This window comes from Peromyscus maniculatus, chromosome 23, assembly GCF_049852395.1.
Source record: "Peromyscus maniculatus bairdii isolate BWxNUB_F1_BW_parent chromosome 23, HU_Pman_BW_mat_3.1, whole genome shotgun sequence".
Lineage (NCBI taxonomy): Eukaryota > Metazoa > Chordata > Mammalia > Rodentia > Cricetidae > Peromyscus > Peromyscus maniculatus.
The window spans coordinates 10,226,618-10,243,130 of NC_134874.1; the positions used below are offsets into that span (position 1 = coordinate 10,226,618).

At 47.9% G+C, this 16,513-nt stretch overlaps 1 protein-coding gene across 6 annotated transcripts in view; it reads left to right on the top strand.

Annotated features, from left to right (window-relative positions):
- Positions 1-16,513, top strand: part of Med13l (mediator complex subunit 13L) — a 230,795-nt gene that overhangs the window by 189,867 nt on the left and 24,415 nt on the right. For 4 of the 6 annotated variants that reach the window (XM_076561227.1, XM_015997298.2, XM_006970801.3 and 1 more), the window contains 8 exons: positions 706-1,437; positions 2,314-2,539; positions 3,438-3,543; positions 3,830-3,954; positions 6,758-6,857; positions 11,160-11,380; positions 12,111-12,316; positions 15,120-16,057. In XM_076561227.1, the coding sequence (XP_076417342.1) occupies positions 706-1,437; positions 2,314-2,539; positions 3,438-3,543; positions 3,830-3,954; positions 6,758-6,857; positions 11,160-11,380; positions 12,111-12,316; positions 15,120-16,057 (2,654 nt within the window). The remainder of the gene's footprint in view (positions 1-705; positions 1,438-2,313; positions 2,540-3,437; positions 3,544-3,829; positions 3,955-6,757; positions 6,858-11,159; positions 11,381-12,110; positions 12,317-15,119; positions 16,058-16,513) is intronic. The other 2 variants (XM_076561225.1, XM_076561226.1) reach the window with 1 other exon arrangement.

The following is a 16,513-nucleotide window of genomic DNA, read 5'->3' on the forward strand; positions in this document are numbered from 1 at the left end:
AAGTATGGGCAAATGTGGCATTTTTGCTGAGATGAGATGGGTGTGCAGATGTGGCATTCTTGCTGAGATGAGGTGGGGCTTAGGTGCATTTGTTCATGTGTTCTGACTCCCAGCCTTTGACCTCTTTCACAAGTGTCTGAAATTCACAGTTGTCTCACATTTCCTCCCCAGATATAGTCGAGGGCAAGGCTATACGTATATTTATCCCGCTAAGTGATCTCGCTTATCTTAGTTTCATACTTGGAGGGTGGAGCACAGTAATTTTATTCCTAGTTTACAACATTGCAAGTCCTTTAAGCCATGTGTATTACAGGTAGAGTGTTGAGAAATAGAAATTGAATTTTTGTTTTTTGGACTTTTCTGGTCATTTAATTTTATAGTCTTCAGATGCAGTGTGAGTAGGTTATCTGAAGCTCTTGTCTAATTAGCAAGATTTGGGATTAGCAGGATATTAATTTGTATTTCACAGTAAGTCCACTTTTTATCTGCTGGACCTTATATGCGACTGGCTCTTGGCTTCCTGTCGGGTACTTGTATTTTAGTGATTATCAGCTTAGTTGGGTTGGGAGCCCTTTCAGATGTCTGTCCTCCACACGTGCCCAGGAAGACGACAGGCACTGTTCCGAGAACTGCTCTGGTGCCGTTGCAGTCATGCTGTTACCTGCATCCGAGTGTCTGTTGACTTGGCTGTAACTCTCCTTGTAGGCATAAACTCTTAAAGCGGTGTACAGTAGGACCCAGCCGACCGCCCGCAGTGGCTCAGCCAGGCTTCAGTGCGGGACCCCCGTCATCCTCCTCCTTACCACCTCCGGCTTCTTCTAAGCACAAAACAGCAGAAAGACAAGAAAAAGGAGACAAGTTGCAAAAGAGACCCTTGGTGCCCTTTCACCACAGGCCCTCTGTGGCCGAAGAGTTATGCATGGAGCAGGATGCGCCTGGACAGAAGCTAGGGCTGGCAGGGATAGACGCCTCCTTAGAGGTGTCGAGCAGTCGGAAGTATGATAAGCAAATGGCCGTGCCTTCCAGAAACACAAGCAAGCAAATGAATCTGAATCCTATGGATTCACCTCATTCCCCCATTTCCCCTCTGCCGCCCACACTCAGCCCTCAGCCACGAGGTCAGGAAGCAGAGAGTTTGGACCCCCCTTCTGTCCCTGTGACTCCAGCCCTCTATGGAAATGGGCTAGAACTTCAGCAGCTGTCCACGCTGGATGACAGAACTGTCCTTGTAGGCCAAAGACTGCCTCTGATGGCAGAGGTCAGCGAGACAGCCTTATACAGTGGGATTAGGCCCTCCTACCGGGAGTCATCGGAGAAGTGGTGGCAGAGTTTTCGCCTCCCACCCAGTGAAGATGCTGAGTTCCGGCCTCCAGAGCTCCAAGGGGAGAGATTTGACACCAAACTGGACGTGAACCCAGAGAGCACTGCACTGCAAAGGTGAGGTGACCCTTGGGTGAACCCTGGACATCCATGCTCTCCTGTTCCTTTGCTAAGCCTTCACTGACTTGTAGACTCAGTAGATGGGGAGTGTCTCAGAATCCAAACCCCTGTTCTCCAGGAGACTTACCAATGTGGTGCTGTTTAAATACATGGCATGTAAAGGTTTTGCTGTGGCACTTTAGGATGCACAATATGTGTTCATTTATTTGTTAGTCAAGAGTGTGACTTTAACATTAGACTTCCCGTATGGCACACTCGGCTCTGTCATTCTCAGGCTTTGGTGTAGGCGACCTCACACGAGCGGTCCTGCGGCCTCGTCTCTGTCTGTGCTGATGTACTGACCAAGGATCCAGGACTGCGCCCCTGGGAATCTGACCTGGGACTGGGTGCTGATGCCCTGTGTTTTCTGTTCAATCTGGGCTCAGACACAGCATGGACTAACAAAGCTGCCTTAGTTCTGTCTGACTGTGCCTAAGATCACGAGAAACAAAAATCTGGTACCGGAGACTTACTAGACTTTTTCAAGGTTCAGTTTACATTTTCTTTTAAATCATAAATACTGAGCTGGTAAGATGACTCGGCAGGCAAGCACACTTAGAACCAGGCCTGGCGACCGAGGCTTTCTCTTTTCTATGAAGTGCTTGTGTTCATCAAACTGAGTACTATGCTGAGTCCGAATTAGTACTGCCCAAGCCTGACGACCTGATTTAATCCCCAGAAAGGAGAGAGCTGACTCTCTGACCTTCACATGGTACGCGTGCATGCACATACACAAATGAAATAATAAAACATTGAAAAATTATAATCGTGCCTTGAAGACAAAGCATCATTTTACCTCCTCTTACTCAAACTGTCGCTTATTTTCCCTTTTAGACTCTTAGCACAACCTAACAAGCGGTTCAAAATCTGGCAGGATGAGCAGCCGCAGGTGCCGTCCCTTCCCTTCCTCGACCCGTCACCTCTGTCACAGCAGCCTGGAGACACTTTGGGAGAAGTCAATGACCCGTATACCTTTGAGGATGGGGACATAAAATACATCTTCACAGCAAATAAGAAATGCAAGCAGGGAACGGAGAAGGACTCCCTAAAGAAGAACAAGGTACCATTTACTGCAGAGGGAGTCCAGCTGGTTGTGGGTTTGGGTGTCTATTCACTGTGTGTGGGAGTCTCCTGAGGCAGAATGTCTGAGGTAGTCCTGCCTGGTTGCTCTGTCCTCATACTCATGCTCTTGGTACTATTGTACGGAACAGCGTTTTGTTCCTTTTGTGTCATGGCTCACCTTTGTTCCAAAGGAAGCTGCATATCTTCCAGGCTGTAGCTTGTACCGCATGCCTCCTCTCATATGCTAATTATTGTTGGCCTGTGCTCCCTGCTTATTTCTTTTAAAATATTTTCCAAAATACTTAAAATGTAAAGCAAAATATGTTGAGAGCAGTGTCTCTTTTTATGAAGAGCTTATGTTCACTGTGCAAGAGCTGTGCCTGTATGTTCTCTGAATCCATGTCAGTACTGCCCATAGACTGTCAGCGTGAGCTGGTCTGGTTCCATTGCCATGATAGAGAGTCCTGGGTGTGCCTGCCAGCTTTAGCCATTTAAGGAGATGTTCTGGAGAGAGTAGGGAAATTTGCAGTTAAAGAGGCCAGTAGAGTCGAGGGGACAATGACAGGATCTGTGTAGATCCAGAGGCTTTCTCTGTCATTTAACATTGGCACAATTACTTAAGACAGTGTTTGATAGTATGACAGGTCTGTGGTCAAATGCCACCAGAACCACTGAGTCACTGAGACCACCTGAGGGTCAGAGAGAAACGGGGGTTCTTGATTCTGTGCAGTGCAGAGCAAGGACACGCCTTTGATTCCCTTTGGTTGCATAGACCATGGTTTTTCACACTGCTCATAACAGGTTCCATTCGACGCGCTAATTCTTTGTGTTCTCCCTCATATCCCACACTTTGGGTTGCTGTTCATGTGTTTTGTTTGGCTGACTTTATTACACAGTCAGAGGATGGATTTGGTACCAAGGATGTCACTACACCAGGTCATTCCACGCCGGTGCCTGATGGGAAAAATGCCATGTCTATTTTCAGTTCTGCTACTAAAACAGGTGTGTACATTGTTATTTGACTCACTTGGATTGTTGCTAAAGTAAAATGCAAAGGAGATTCTTCTCAATTTAAAATTATATTCTTATTGCTATAGCAGTAATTTGATCTCAACTTTAATGTTTTTCAGTTCTGATAAGCATAATTGGAAATAATTGTGTCTAAATTTAAGTAGGACCTAGGAAGGAACTCCCCAGCAGACCTTGTTCACTGAGGTCCAGTCCATGTCCTTCCCTCTTGCTCAGCTGAGGAGCCTGCTCACTCTGTGTCCTTCCTCCTTTCCCGCAGATGTCCGGCAGGACAATGCTGCTGGCAGAGCTGGCTCCGGGAGCCTTACCCAGGTGACAGATTTGGCACCTTCCCTGCACGACTTAGACAACATCTTTGATAACTCTGATGACGATGAGCTTGGGGTGAGTCTGCTGAAGCTGCATGTGTGAGACCCGCCGCCATGTGGTGGCCGGGCCAGCATTTCAGGATTTCGTTGTTGTTTTCTTCACTGGACTCAGGACTCTCACTGTAGGCCGCGGTTCTCAGCCTCCCTAACTCTGCAGACCTTCAATACAGTTCCTCATGCTGTGCTGACCCCCAAACACAACATTCTTTCTGTTGCAATTACTTCATAATTGTAATTTCGCTACAGTTATGAATCCTAATGTAAATATATCTGATATTCAGGATCCCTGATATGGGACCCCTGTGAAAGGGTCGTTTGCACCCAAAGGAGTTGCTGCCCACAGCTTGAGAACCACTGTTTTAGGGGCTAAACAAACTCCAAAGGCTCCTGTACTTTGAACCTTTTGAGTGCCATCTACTGGTGCTTTTGTTTGTTTTACATCGTTCTTAGAGTTGTAAATATTAAAATCTTTCACATTTTAACAAATCATCCTGAATGTTAAGGGCCCATAGAAATATGCATGTTTCAGATAATGCATACCACTTTTCTGTCTATTAACTGAGCAGCCGCTGTGTGTGTGGGGAGCCACACACATGTGCTGTGTGCTGTTGAGACTTACGGTGCTGTGGTGGGAAGTGGAAGGTAGGCACATGATTGCAGTGATGGAGAAGAATTAGAAGTCTTTGGAAGTGGCCTGAGGAAGAGTCAGGAAGTCCGTGTGCTCACCCTCTTCATCTTTGTGCTCTTGGGCACACACCAGCACTGTTATTTCTGGGGAAGCTAGAGCTGAATAAGACACGCTCTCTTTTCAAAGAGCTTCCTCTCCATCCATTTAATATCAACTTTTAAAATAATTTGATGATCAGTTCCTTTGTGACAGGAAACTGACGCAGTTATCAAACTTACATATTTGATTCAATTGCCAGCTTTATACTGGAAACAGAACCTTCAGGTAGCCTGTAAATATGCACTGCTGTGAGTTCAGCCACAGACCAGCATCTAAAGATGCTGAGCATTGAAGTGCAGAGGGGGCAGGGCAGCAGGGCTTCAATTAAGGCTCCAGGTCAAGTAGGGATCAGATTTCTAACTTTAAACTCCAACGGAGCTACTTAACAGATCTTGTGCTTTGTGGAGCTGCACATGCCTACATGAGGATGAGATCATGAGTCTTGAAGAATGGATTTGACCGGAGAGGTGGAAAACTGGGGTCATCGAGGGGCGGGGCATTAGGTGCCTGTGGAATGAGCCCTGATTGGACAGCAGAGAGAAGCAGCTAAGCACTGGGGCCTGTTGGCCTGCCACTTGTCACTGTGAGAGAGGGGTGGGCTCAGGAGACTCCCTCAGCCTTCCCACCTGGGCTCTGGAGGGCGGAGCTGGTGGAAGCAGAAGGCAAACAAAAACCCTGTGTTATTTTGTTACATTGGGATGGGGGGGTCTTAATTCACACAGTTGATCCCAGAAAGAAAAGGGCGTGGCTAGGAGAAGTGACACATCTGGCTGTTGCTCTGAGTCCTGGGGAGTTCCCTGTGAACCTGACATCAGGAAGATGAACACAGCCAGGCTGGGGTGGAGGGCGGGAGCACCATGGTAGGTGCTTCTGGTAGTGACGGAGGGAAGCCTTAAAAGGAAGATGAGTCAAGTCAGCCAAAGAGGAGGAGCAGGAAGAGCAGGACGGAGAAGAAAGAGCAGGTGCTCTTTAGGAGGGCGCCGGCCTGTTAATGGCCACAGTTGACTGCCAGCGCTGTCTACTCTGGACCTGTGACTTATTCCCTGTGCAAGTAATAACTTACTGTCAGGCTTACTGAAGAAATGGTTCTTAGGGGAGTATATTGTAAGCAATATTAAACACAAAGGAGATTGAACATTTTCAATCCAATTTTTGTTTCTTTGTGATAAGAGTTTCTTCTTTGGTTTCAACTCTAGCATTGATTTGATAAAACTAGTTTATCTAGTGAGTAGAGGAGGGAGGGAGGCTGCTGGTTGAACACTCAGATGTGTTTGAATTTAATTGTACCTTCAGCTGTGTATTAAGTAAGTGTAAATAAAAGGCATTCTATCTGCAAGATCTTTTTTTCCTTTATTATGTTGGGTGCACTTTATTTTGTGACCAGCCCATTTGAGTTCTTAAAGACGCTTTTTGCTAGTAAGGAAGTCATCTTGTTCTCCATAACTGACCAGTTGTCTGTGCATTTAGAGGTTCTTGAATGAAGCTGCCCTTGTGATACAGGAGATTATCTGTTAAATGGGATGGTAGCTCGTAAAATGATAGCTTTGGGGGCTGGAGAGATGGCTCAATGGTTAAGAGCACCGACTGCTCTTCCAGAGGTCCTGAGTTCAATTCCCAGCAACCACATGGTGGCTCACAACCACTTGTAATGAGCTCTGGTGCCCTCTTCTGACCTACAAGACACATGTAGGCAGAATACTGTATACATAATAAATAAAATAAATCTTTTTTTTTTAAAAAAAAAGATAGCTTTGGGGAGCACAAGACCACTGTTTTAGCTGACTTGTCCCACGGAAGGAAAGCCAGCCCCACAGCCGGTCACTGCTGGATACCGCCGGCCAGCTACTGTGTTGGCAAAGCTGCACTGGTACCCACCTGAAGTGGTGTCACGGAAGGCCTGGGCGGTCTGCCCACCAGGACCCAGGAAACAGACTCCCTTGCTCTCTCTTCCCGAGAAGCTTGTTAGCATGTCCCTGGTGTCGCTGCCTGCAGGTGCTGTAGAAAGGAGCTGTATAAAGTACTGCTTTATCCTTCAGGGTCAGCAGGCCTGCACCCCAAGCTTCTAACGGTACGGTACCACTTCTGTTCTCAGGCTGTGTCCCCTGCGCTGCGCTCATCCAAGATGCCGGCTGTTGGGACTGAGGAGCGGCCCCCTGGGAAGGACGGAAGAGCTGCTGGCCCTTACCCACCAAGTAGGTGCAGGCGCCTGAACTGACGTGGTTGTCACTGAGAATTCAAACTTCAGAAGTTAGAGCCTCTGAGAAGGCAAGAAGCTGGTCAGAGACAGAACCCACCCTCATTTGAAGCCACAGTGTTTTGTTTTCAAACTAAGAGTGGAGCCCCAGTTTACAGGGCAGGAGGCCTGTTGGGGTTGCTTCCCTGGTAGGTCACAGCTGCACACTTAGCGTCTGAGCTCAGCACTGTGAGAATGTACGGCAAATGGTTTAGCTTTCAACAGCTGTAATTGTGGATACTGAGTGCTTGTCAGGAGTCGTTGTGCCGTTCTGTTTCCTTTTGAAGCAGTTGATGTTAGTGCCATACACATAGGAGGACAGGGCAGTACAGTCTCTACCTGAAGGAAGTGGGGAGAGCAGACTCTGGGCAGACACATCACATGGCAAATCACGCCGTAATTTCTGCTCATTCACTTCAGCTGCTAATGAGAACAAATCGAGGGGAAACCACCATGTCACAGGATGAGTCCAGAAGTTTTATGAACCCCTAAGTGTAGAAGTGGGACATGTACAGAGATTGGATTTTGACAGTCTAAGTAGATCTATAGCTTTTTAAAACAGCAAAGCTTTCTCCAGCATGACATGGATGGAAATGAATAATGATAGCCAGCCAGTTGCTGTACTTTTTAAAAATTAAACATTTTTCTTTTTTATTACTCTGCACTGTAGAATTTTACCAACATGGAATTTCATATGAAAGACACATGTACATATAGGTAGGTCAGGTGAGGGAGGACTTTGCATGTGCAAAGGGCACACACAGTAGACATTGCGGTGTCTGGAGATGTAGCCAGGGTATCCCCTTACTGCAACCCTCCTACAGTGTTATGGTCAGACTGTGCTAGCGTTTCCTTTTTACTTAAAAGGCGATGATTTTAGGAAAAAAAAAATGGACTCAGAATCTGATGGTAAAGTACAGGTTGTAAAAAGGAGTTAAAATGTAGCCCAGAAGTAAGAGCCAGGAAGATCGAGGACAAGCCATATGTGACTCTGTACCGGTGAAGGGAGGGCAGAGCAGACACAGACACGGGCCTACACACACCTTTGCCCTCAGCAGTGGCCGTGCAAGCAGTGTGCTCTGATACATTTCACTCAGCTGACTTTCCTGACTGCTGGGCAGCTTGTGAAATACAGTGTCTGCAGGAGCACCACCCAGCAGAGTACAAGGAAGGGAAAGCCAGGGCCACATTGTATGTCCACAGAAGGAATTTTGTGAATGAATTTCTACGGAGCTTAATGGGTCAAGTGTCATTTTAAATGCGACCAAGTATGAAAAGTCATTGAACACTTCCTTGGGGGCTCTCTGGAGCTGCATGTTCTACACATACCAGCTTGTCTCCGTTTAGTCCAGTTCTGTTCTGTTCTGAATGACCAGTAGCCATTTTTGAATGAAGAATCAATACACGGAGCAGACCAGTTGCCTATGGATTTCTTTGAAATTGTATCTTTTTGAAGAATGAGTCCTAGAGAAGGCAAAAAGAAAGAATTGGACCATTCAGTTCAGTTCTCCAGGAGTGCTTATTGTACATTGGCTGCTGCTCTGTGCTCTGGGGCACAGGGAGCCTGAGAAAGAAGCCAGTGGTGTAGGGTGAGGTTGGAGGGTGCAGGGCAGCTGGGAGGAAAGGCAGGCACAGCCCCCTCCAGTCCTTCATCTAGTTGCCTGTTCCTTTTTTTAGGAGCGGCATTGTGCCAGCCAGTTCTCTGTATGGAGGCCTGGTGTTCGTTTCTCAGGCTTTCTACTTGCTCCCCCGGGCCTACTCTTGGAGCTGTGTCTAGGTGTGTTTTCACTGCAGTGAAGCCCCAGTTGGGAGGTGGACACCAGTATGCTGGCCTCACTCCCCTGTGTTGAGATGCACATGGGGAAGTACTCACTTGGCACTGTGTTCTCTCATTAGTGTGCAGTGTGAGGGGTTTCTAGTAAGGTACGGGTGGGGACCGAGGGTCGTCTCCCTTAAAACTCTCTGATGGTAAGAATGGTGGAGAGTGCTTTGTCAAGTGGGCCTGTGGCAGATGATATTTTGCCTTTATGAAAATGAGCAGGGTGCCAGAGGCTTTGAAAACAGGGCTGTGACTTTGGTAGGTAGCATTAGTAAGGTAGGTGGCCTCAGCACAAATAAACATACCATGTGTCTTACAGGAAATGTAAAACAAATCAATTTATTTATGTATTTTAACTTTTAATAAGACTTTATTTTTACAATTTTTAGTTGTTTGTGTGTGTACACACATGACTACAGGTGACCTCGGAGGCCAGAGGTATTGGATCCCCTAAAGCTGAAATTACAGACAGTTGTGAGTTTCCGTGTGGGTGCTGGGAACCGAACCTGGGTCCTCTGCAAGAGCAGCCAGTTCTGTTAACCACTGAGCCATCTCTTCAGCCTCTGTAATTTTGTTTGTTTAGAGGGTCTCATTATGTAACCCTGGCTGTTCAGGAACTTGCTGTGTAGACCAGAATGGCTTTGAACTCAGAGATCTTCCAGCCCCTGCCTCCTGAGGCCTCAGCAGTGCTGGAATTAAAGGCTTGGCCACCATTCAATTTTAAAGTTAGTGTACAGAGAAATGAGCCTCGTTGTAGAAACACACACACACATTGGTCCACTTTCCCTCACAGCCCTTCCCATCCATCCTGCCCTCCTCTCACTGGTCCCTATCTCCCCCCAAATAGAGACTCCTTCTCTGTAGCCATTGTGGTGGGGGGAGGTAGAAATCTTTTATCATAGTCAGAAACTTAATATTTTGACTCTTAAGAGATTATGCTTTAATCTTAGAGTTATTGCTCTTTGGCTTGGGGAAATGGTAGAGGTATTGGGTATATTTCTCAAGTTAGCCCTAACCCTACAGTAATCTTCCTCTTTGTTTGAATACAATGTATTGATTTTATTGGAGGCCTTTCTCCTGCTTTAGGTTAATAACTTGTATATAGGGTTTCAAATAGTTGGCTTGGCTGGCCTCCCTACTTATAAACATTTTTAAGTTCCTTACAAGTGGAGCATTGTTAAGATAGAAAGTACCTTGGCTATCAACTTGGTGAGCTTTTTCCTTCACTGAAGCAGGTACCATATCAAATCTTATGTAAATTTTCCTATAGACAGCAAGTAGAGCTAAAGGTTCTGATGGGTAGCTCACAACCACCTGTGACTCTCGCTCCAGGGTGTCTGTTTTCTGCCTCTATGTACTGAAGCTATTGGAAGCTCCCTTGTCCCAAAGGCAAGCAAGCAAGCCTGTTAAAACTTACACATCTATAAAAATGTTATATGTGTGTGTGGGGGCAGGGGGGCGCAGCTCACACATCTAAGGGAGACTGAGGCTGGTTGGTGGGTAAGACCCCGAGGGAGAATGTGTCTCAGACATAGTTGAGCTCTGCCTGGAGAGTGTGGATCCAGCTCTGCCAGATGCTGCAGCCAGGGCATAGTCAAGTTCATTGTTCCATATTAATTCCTGCTTAAGGGCTAGGTTCCAGATAATAGCTTAGTTAAATGATGGGGCTTCAAGAAAGACAATAGCATAGGAAATGGGGACATCAAAAGTGCTAACAAGTCACAAACTCCCACTTGCAAATACAGGACACCACCTAGTGGCCATGCTTTGTAAGCACACTTGTATTGTATTGGGCGCAGCTTGCTTTGGGGAATCAGAACCTTTACAAGTCCATTAGTGAGCTGTTGTAGATACTCTGATACTGTGAAGACATGGGAAATGGGTACTGTGCGTCCTTCCTTCCCTGCTGGGGACAGAGCCTAGGGATGTGCACAGGCTTGGGAAGCACTGACTGTAAACTGCTTTCCAGCCCCTAAGTGTTTCTTAAACTGTGTGCCCTGCCCTGCTGACAGTATCTTTAGAGCCTGGGTAGTATTACTAATCCTAAGTGTAAAACTTTAGTATTAGTCTAGAAAGACAGTGTGGGATTGGTGCCCCAGAAGAGCAGGACTGTGGGATTCAATTACACCAAACCCCATCCTGCCTCTAAATAGTCCTGATTTTCTGTAATATTTATTTCAAAAACAGCTGGAAACAGTTTTTCATAATGTAGCTGAATTGCTTCCCCTTTCTGCTTAACTTGTCTCCTTTAGTGTTTTCAGAAAATCAGTTATTGAGGAAAACTTAGAAGACCTTGTTCACTTCATTGTCATGATACCATGCCGTGCAGCACTGGGAAAGGGTGGGAAAGCCCCAGAGAAGTGTGGCTGCCCAGGGTGACCTGCGTTGACACCCTGTGCCCGGAGCCTCGCTGTTGAGATGCACTTGTGATTTTGTTCTCAGCAGTCGCAGACTTGCAAAGGATGTTCCCCACCCCTCCGTCACTGGAGCAGCATCCTGCCTTTTCTCCTGTGATGAATTATAAAGACGGAGTGAGTTCAGAGACAGTGACTGCACTGGGCATGATGGAGAGTCCTGTGGTCAGTATGGTGCCCACACACCTCACAGAGTTCAGGATGGAAGTGGAAGATGGCTTAGGAAGTCCCAAGCCAGAGGAGATAAAGGTAATAGTCAGTACATTAACTCCCCAAATGCAGGCTGGCTTCCAAGTGGGCCCCGTACGACCTTTAAAGCAGTGTTGTATGTGCTGCACACTGTAGCTAGAGTTTTCCTGCCTGGCCCACAGTCAGGACAAATCTCTCTCACCCGCCAGTCCCACAGCCACTCAGATCCAACCAAGTAAACACAGAGACTTACATTGCTTATAAACTGTATGGCCGTGGCAGGCTTCTTGCTAACTGTTCTTATAGCTTAAATTAATCCATTTCCATAAATCTATACCTTGCCACGTGGCTGGTGGCTTACCGGCGTCTTCACATGCTGCTTGTCCTGGCGGCAGCTGGCAGTGACTCTGACTCAGCCTTCCACTTCCCAGAATTCCTTGTCCCCGCCTATACTTCCTCCTGCCTGACTACTGGCCAATCAGTGTTTTCTTTACTAACCACTCAGAGCAACACATTTGCCATACAGAACATCCCACAGCAGCACACAAGTTCATGAGGACTCTGAACCTGGAGCACGTCACTAGCATGACCACTGCTTCAGTAACAATGTTGGCAGTAGGTTTTTTTTTTTCCTTAATCACTTGAGTACACTGTACTTAAGATTAAGTAGTTCAACTTAATCTACTGTTGAACGACAGTAGATTCTGTGCCTGTGTTTTATGAAGTACTGAGCAACTCTGGCTGGTTCCAGTTTGTCAGCATTAATACCAACTCCATTTTGTTGTCACAGGACTTTTCATACGTGCACAGAGTGCCACAGTTCCAGCCTTTTGTGGGGTCCTCCATGTTTGCTCCACTGAAGACGCTACCGAGCCATTGCCTCCTGCCTCTGAAGACACCTGATGCCTGTCTGTTCCGGCCTTCCTGGGCAGTCCCTCCTAAAATGGAACAGCTGCCCATGCCCCCTGCAGCCGCTTCCATTAGAGACGGTTACAAGTACGTGGGGGACCCTGCCAGTTACTGCATGTGATGTCACCTTACCGTTTCTAAGTACTTGTCACAGGGTGACTGTAGCTTACCCTCGGAGACTGCTTTCTTGGCCACTCCTGCTTTTTGAGCATGTTGTCTTGTGTGGGGAAATGTGTGCTTATTTTTAAATGAAATTTCCTATAGATAGACAAACTAAGATTATTTCGGAGAGCTACATGTTAGGCTAAGCTGGTGTTTGCCGTAGAACTGGCACTCGCTGATATTTTTTAGTGGTGAGAGGAGCTTTGATTTGTGTAAGGTAATGATTTCAGTGTGATAGTTTTAAAGACAGTTTAAAATTGGGGAAAGCAGGAACAGATTGAGGTGTGATATGGGGAAAGTGAAGGGAGACCTTTATGGAGCCTTGGACGTCTCGTGTTGCCCAGAGAAATAGTATTTGTATCAGCAGTGCAGACTCTGCTTTCTCTGAGATAAATAACTTCTTAGTCAGAGAAAGCAAAATTTACAAATGCCGATGTGAACCCCGGCCAAGTCCCACGTGGACAAATGAGCAGCTGAGTGCTGGTTGCTTGCTCGGTCACTGCGGGGGCTGTAGAGGGCATGGGCTCCAGCACATGCCCTTCTTGGGCACTGTTGTCAGGAGGGAGACTTAGTAGGTATCGTCTTATTGTAAAATGTTAGCAGCTAATTCTGTGATAAGCCTTGGGAAACAAATTTGTGGTTCAGGACTCCTCTGTAGGCCACAGCTGTAATTTAGTGACAGACCCCAGCAGTTTTTGTAGTCAGTGCCAGAATGAGGAACTGGAGTGGAAATGTGACAGAAAGACTCTGGACTTGGAAGCCAGAGCCCCCATCCCATATGACAGTCCTGCCTTTTGGAAAGTCTATGTGTGGACGTAAGGGACCCCTGTATCTGGATCTTCCACTCTTTAAAATGGAACTGTTCTGCCCTGACTCGACCCCGCGCTTGGGAAATCTCCAGCAGCTGACGGCTGTGGACCGCGGAGGGAGAGAACTGTGGGGCTGCCCTGCCAGTGGCTGGCCTGGGCTGCTGCCCGGCCCCGGTTGGCTCTGGCTTCTGAACAAGGTCTGGGGCACCGGCACCAGATACCCCAGGCACACTTGGGCCCTGCCGGCCGTAATGACAGCAGGAGCCGCTCAGCCCTTTCAACTCTCCTGCACTCACAGGTTCCCAGGACAGGCTCTGACGGTTCTCAGTCTGGGGCATCACCGTCTGGGGCATCGTTCCCACCCAGTGCGTGTGTCTTCTGAACCAGAGCTGAGGCTGACGGTGCTGCAGAGCACTGTCAGGCAGGGAGGTGCTTTATTGCACCCAGTCCAATGGTACGACTGTGGGCCAGCCTCGACCACTTCCCATGTGCCTGTGGGTTCTTTGTGCGCTTCCTCCAGACCCAGCACTACTGAGCAGCATGGCTCTGCACTGTCACGTTCCTGCTGGGCCCCAGTGTCCACCACGCGGGGCTCGTTTGGTACACCCAGTACACTTGCTGACACCTGCTTCAGGTCTGCTGTGTGCCGTGCAACTTTTCTTTTTCTCTGCTGACTGTCCCGCTTCTCACACAGCCTTGGGTTTAGTCCCTTCTTAATGAACAGGGGAAAACGAGGCTGCTAAGTAAGATGAAGTATTTGCTATCTAGGGAACAACTGAATTATTTAGATTTTCAGTTAGCAGTCATGGTTCCTTTTTGATCCAAACCTGCAGAATCACTTTAGACTTTTGTTGAACAGAAAACTTAAAAGGAGCCTGATGAGTATGCAAATGGGTATTAATTGCACTGTTCAATTTCTATGTCAGCTTTTGTCTGTACCCAGGATACCGCTGTGTGTCAGGGTTTACACACTGTCTGATTTAGAGACCTGGGCCAGTGGTGCAGGTTCTAAAAGATTACAGGGAAGTGGCTTGTGTAAGTGAATGGATGGATGGGTAACTCACCAAGGAGCATCATGGTAAGCACTGGGTTCATGTGTGGAAAAGAGTCATTAGGGCTGAAAAACTTGCTGTCTCTGATGCCTTCCAAGTGCAGAGCGGACTTGTACACTGTCTTCAGGTCTGGGAGCCTGTTGAGGATGTGTTCTATAGTGGTGCAGACATGGTCTTGTTTCCTGCCTGCCTGCTCTCCCCCAAGCCAGTGCTTATGAGATAAACAGCCCTATCCGTCTCAGGAATGAGAGTGATTGTATGTAATACATAACATTGAAAAATGAAGGAGACTGAAAGGAAACCCAAGGAATCTCTCTGGGCCTGGGACCAGAATCTGCTGAATGACACTGACCCCTCCCCAGAACAGGCAGATGGGCACAGCAGCCACACGGTACTGGGAACATGCAAGCCTGGCTAGCCTGGCTAGGGCTGCCTTCTCCCCGTTAGGAAAGCCCCACATTTGAATGTGGGTTTGGTTGCAGCTACTTCAGTATCATTACAGACTGACAGCCTCAGAGAGAAGTGCACAGGCAGGCTCTCAGTTTCCAAACTGACAGAGATGCCCTGAAGCAGTCCAGCCCACCTTCACATTTTCTTATACAAAGACTAGGTTTCCCCAGCAGGTCCAGATGAGGACTGTCTAGTCTGGGTTGTATGGAAAGGAAGTGCCGTGTATGTGTGTGTGTTCGTGTGTTGGGTCTCATGTTCTGCCACTCCTCTCCCCTTACTTCCCTCTCTCCCTCCCTCTCTTTTTTGTTTTTGAAAAGAAAATTGCACATCCAGATAGATGCTCAGTGCAGGGCCGTGGTGTGGGCTGTGCAGGCTCCTAAGGCTGTCCTTCCTCACTGCTGTCTGTGTCTGTTACAGTAATGTGCCTAGTGTCGGGAGCCTCGCAGATCCGGACTATCTGAACACACCCCAGATGAACACGCCTGTGACGCTGAGCAGCACAGCCCCCGCCAGCAACAGTGGGGCCGGGGTCCTCCCGTCCCCAGCGACCCCTCGGTTCTCTGTCCCCACACCACGGACCCCCAGGACTCCAAGAACTCCCAGAGGTGGGGGCACTGCTAGTGGCCAAGGGTCTGTGAAATACGACAGCACTGACCAGGGGTCACCAGCCTCCACCCCCTCTACCACGAGGCCCCTTAACTCTGTGGAGCCTGCCACCATGCAGCCGATTCCTGAGGCCCACAGTCTCTACGTCACCCTGATTCTGTCGGATTCCGTGATGAACGTCTTCAAGGACAGGAACTTTGACAGCTGCTGTATCTGCGCCTGCAACATGAACATCAAAGGCGCAGATGTCGGGCTGTACATCCCCGACTCCTCCAAGGAGGACCAGTACCGCTGCACCTGTGGCTTCAGTGCCATCATGAACCGGAAACTTGGCTACAATTCAGGACTCTTCCTTGAAGATGAGTTGGATATTTTTGGGAAGAATTCTGATATTGGCCAAGCTGCAGAGAGGCGCTTAATGATGTGTCAGTCCACCTTTCTTCCTCAGATGGAGGGAGCCCGAAAATCCCCAGAGCCCCCCATAAGCCTCCTCCTCCTCCTCCAGAATCAGCACACGCAGCCCTTCGCTTCTCTCAGCTTCCTGGATTACATCGCCTCAAACAGTCGCCACGCACTCCCCTGTGTGAGCTGGACTTATGACCGGGTGCAGGCAGATAACAACGATTACTGGACAGAGTGCTTCAATGCACTGGAGCAGGGGAGGCAGTATGTGGATAATCCCACCGGCGGGAAAGTGGACGAGGCCCTGGTGAGAAGTGCCACCGTCCACTGTTGGCCTCACAGCAATGGTAGGTGTTCCAGAATGCAGGTTTGCACCAGAGGTTATCTTGGTGCCAATGATAACTTAAAAGCTCTCTTTACTATATCACAACAATGTAAGATTTCAATCTGAAGGACCAGAAGTGAGGGGCATTCTGATTTCCTTTACATTGGAGGGTGGGGGTATCTTCTGCTGAAGCTTTTGGAGAGAAGTAATTGCCTCCTGAAACTTTTTTGTTACATTAAATCACAAACAGGCAGTGCATGTCAGCAGCCCGTGGCTGCTGAGTATCCAAGTGGCCAAGGATATAAAACTGATGATCAGTGTTCCTGCATCCTGGTACCCAGTCATCCTTCTCTTCCTTGAAACCGGCCACACATGTCCTGAGTACTTTTTTCTTCTGGTTTCTCAGTGGGGTGATCTCTTGGGACAGTGACCACATCTGATTTTATTGTAGTTCCTGGGGCACATCCCAGGGGCATGT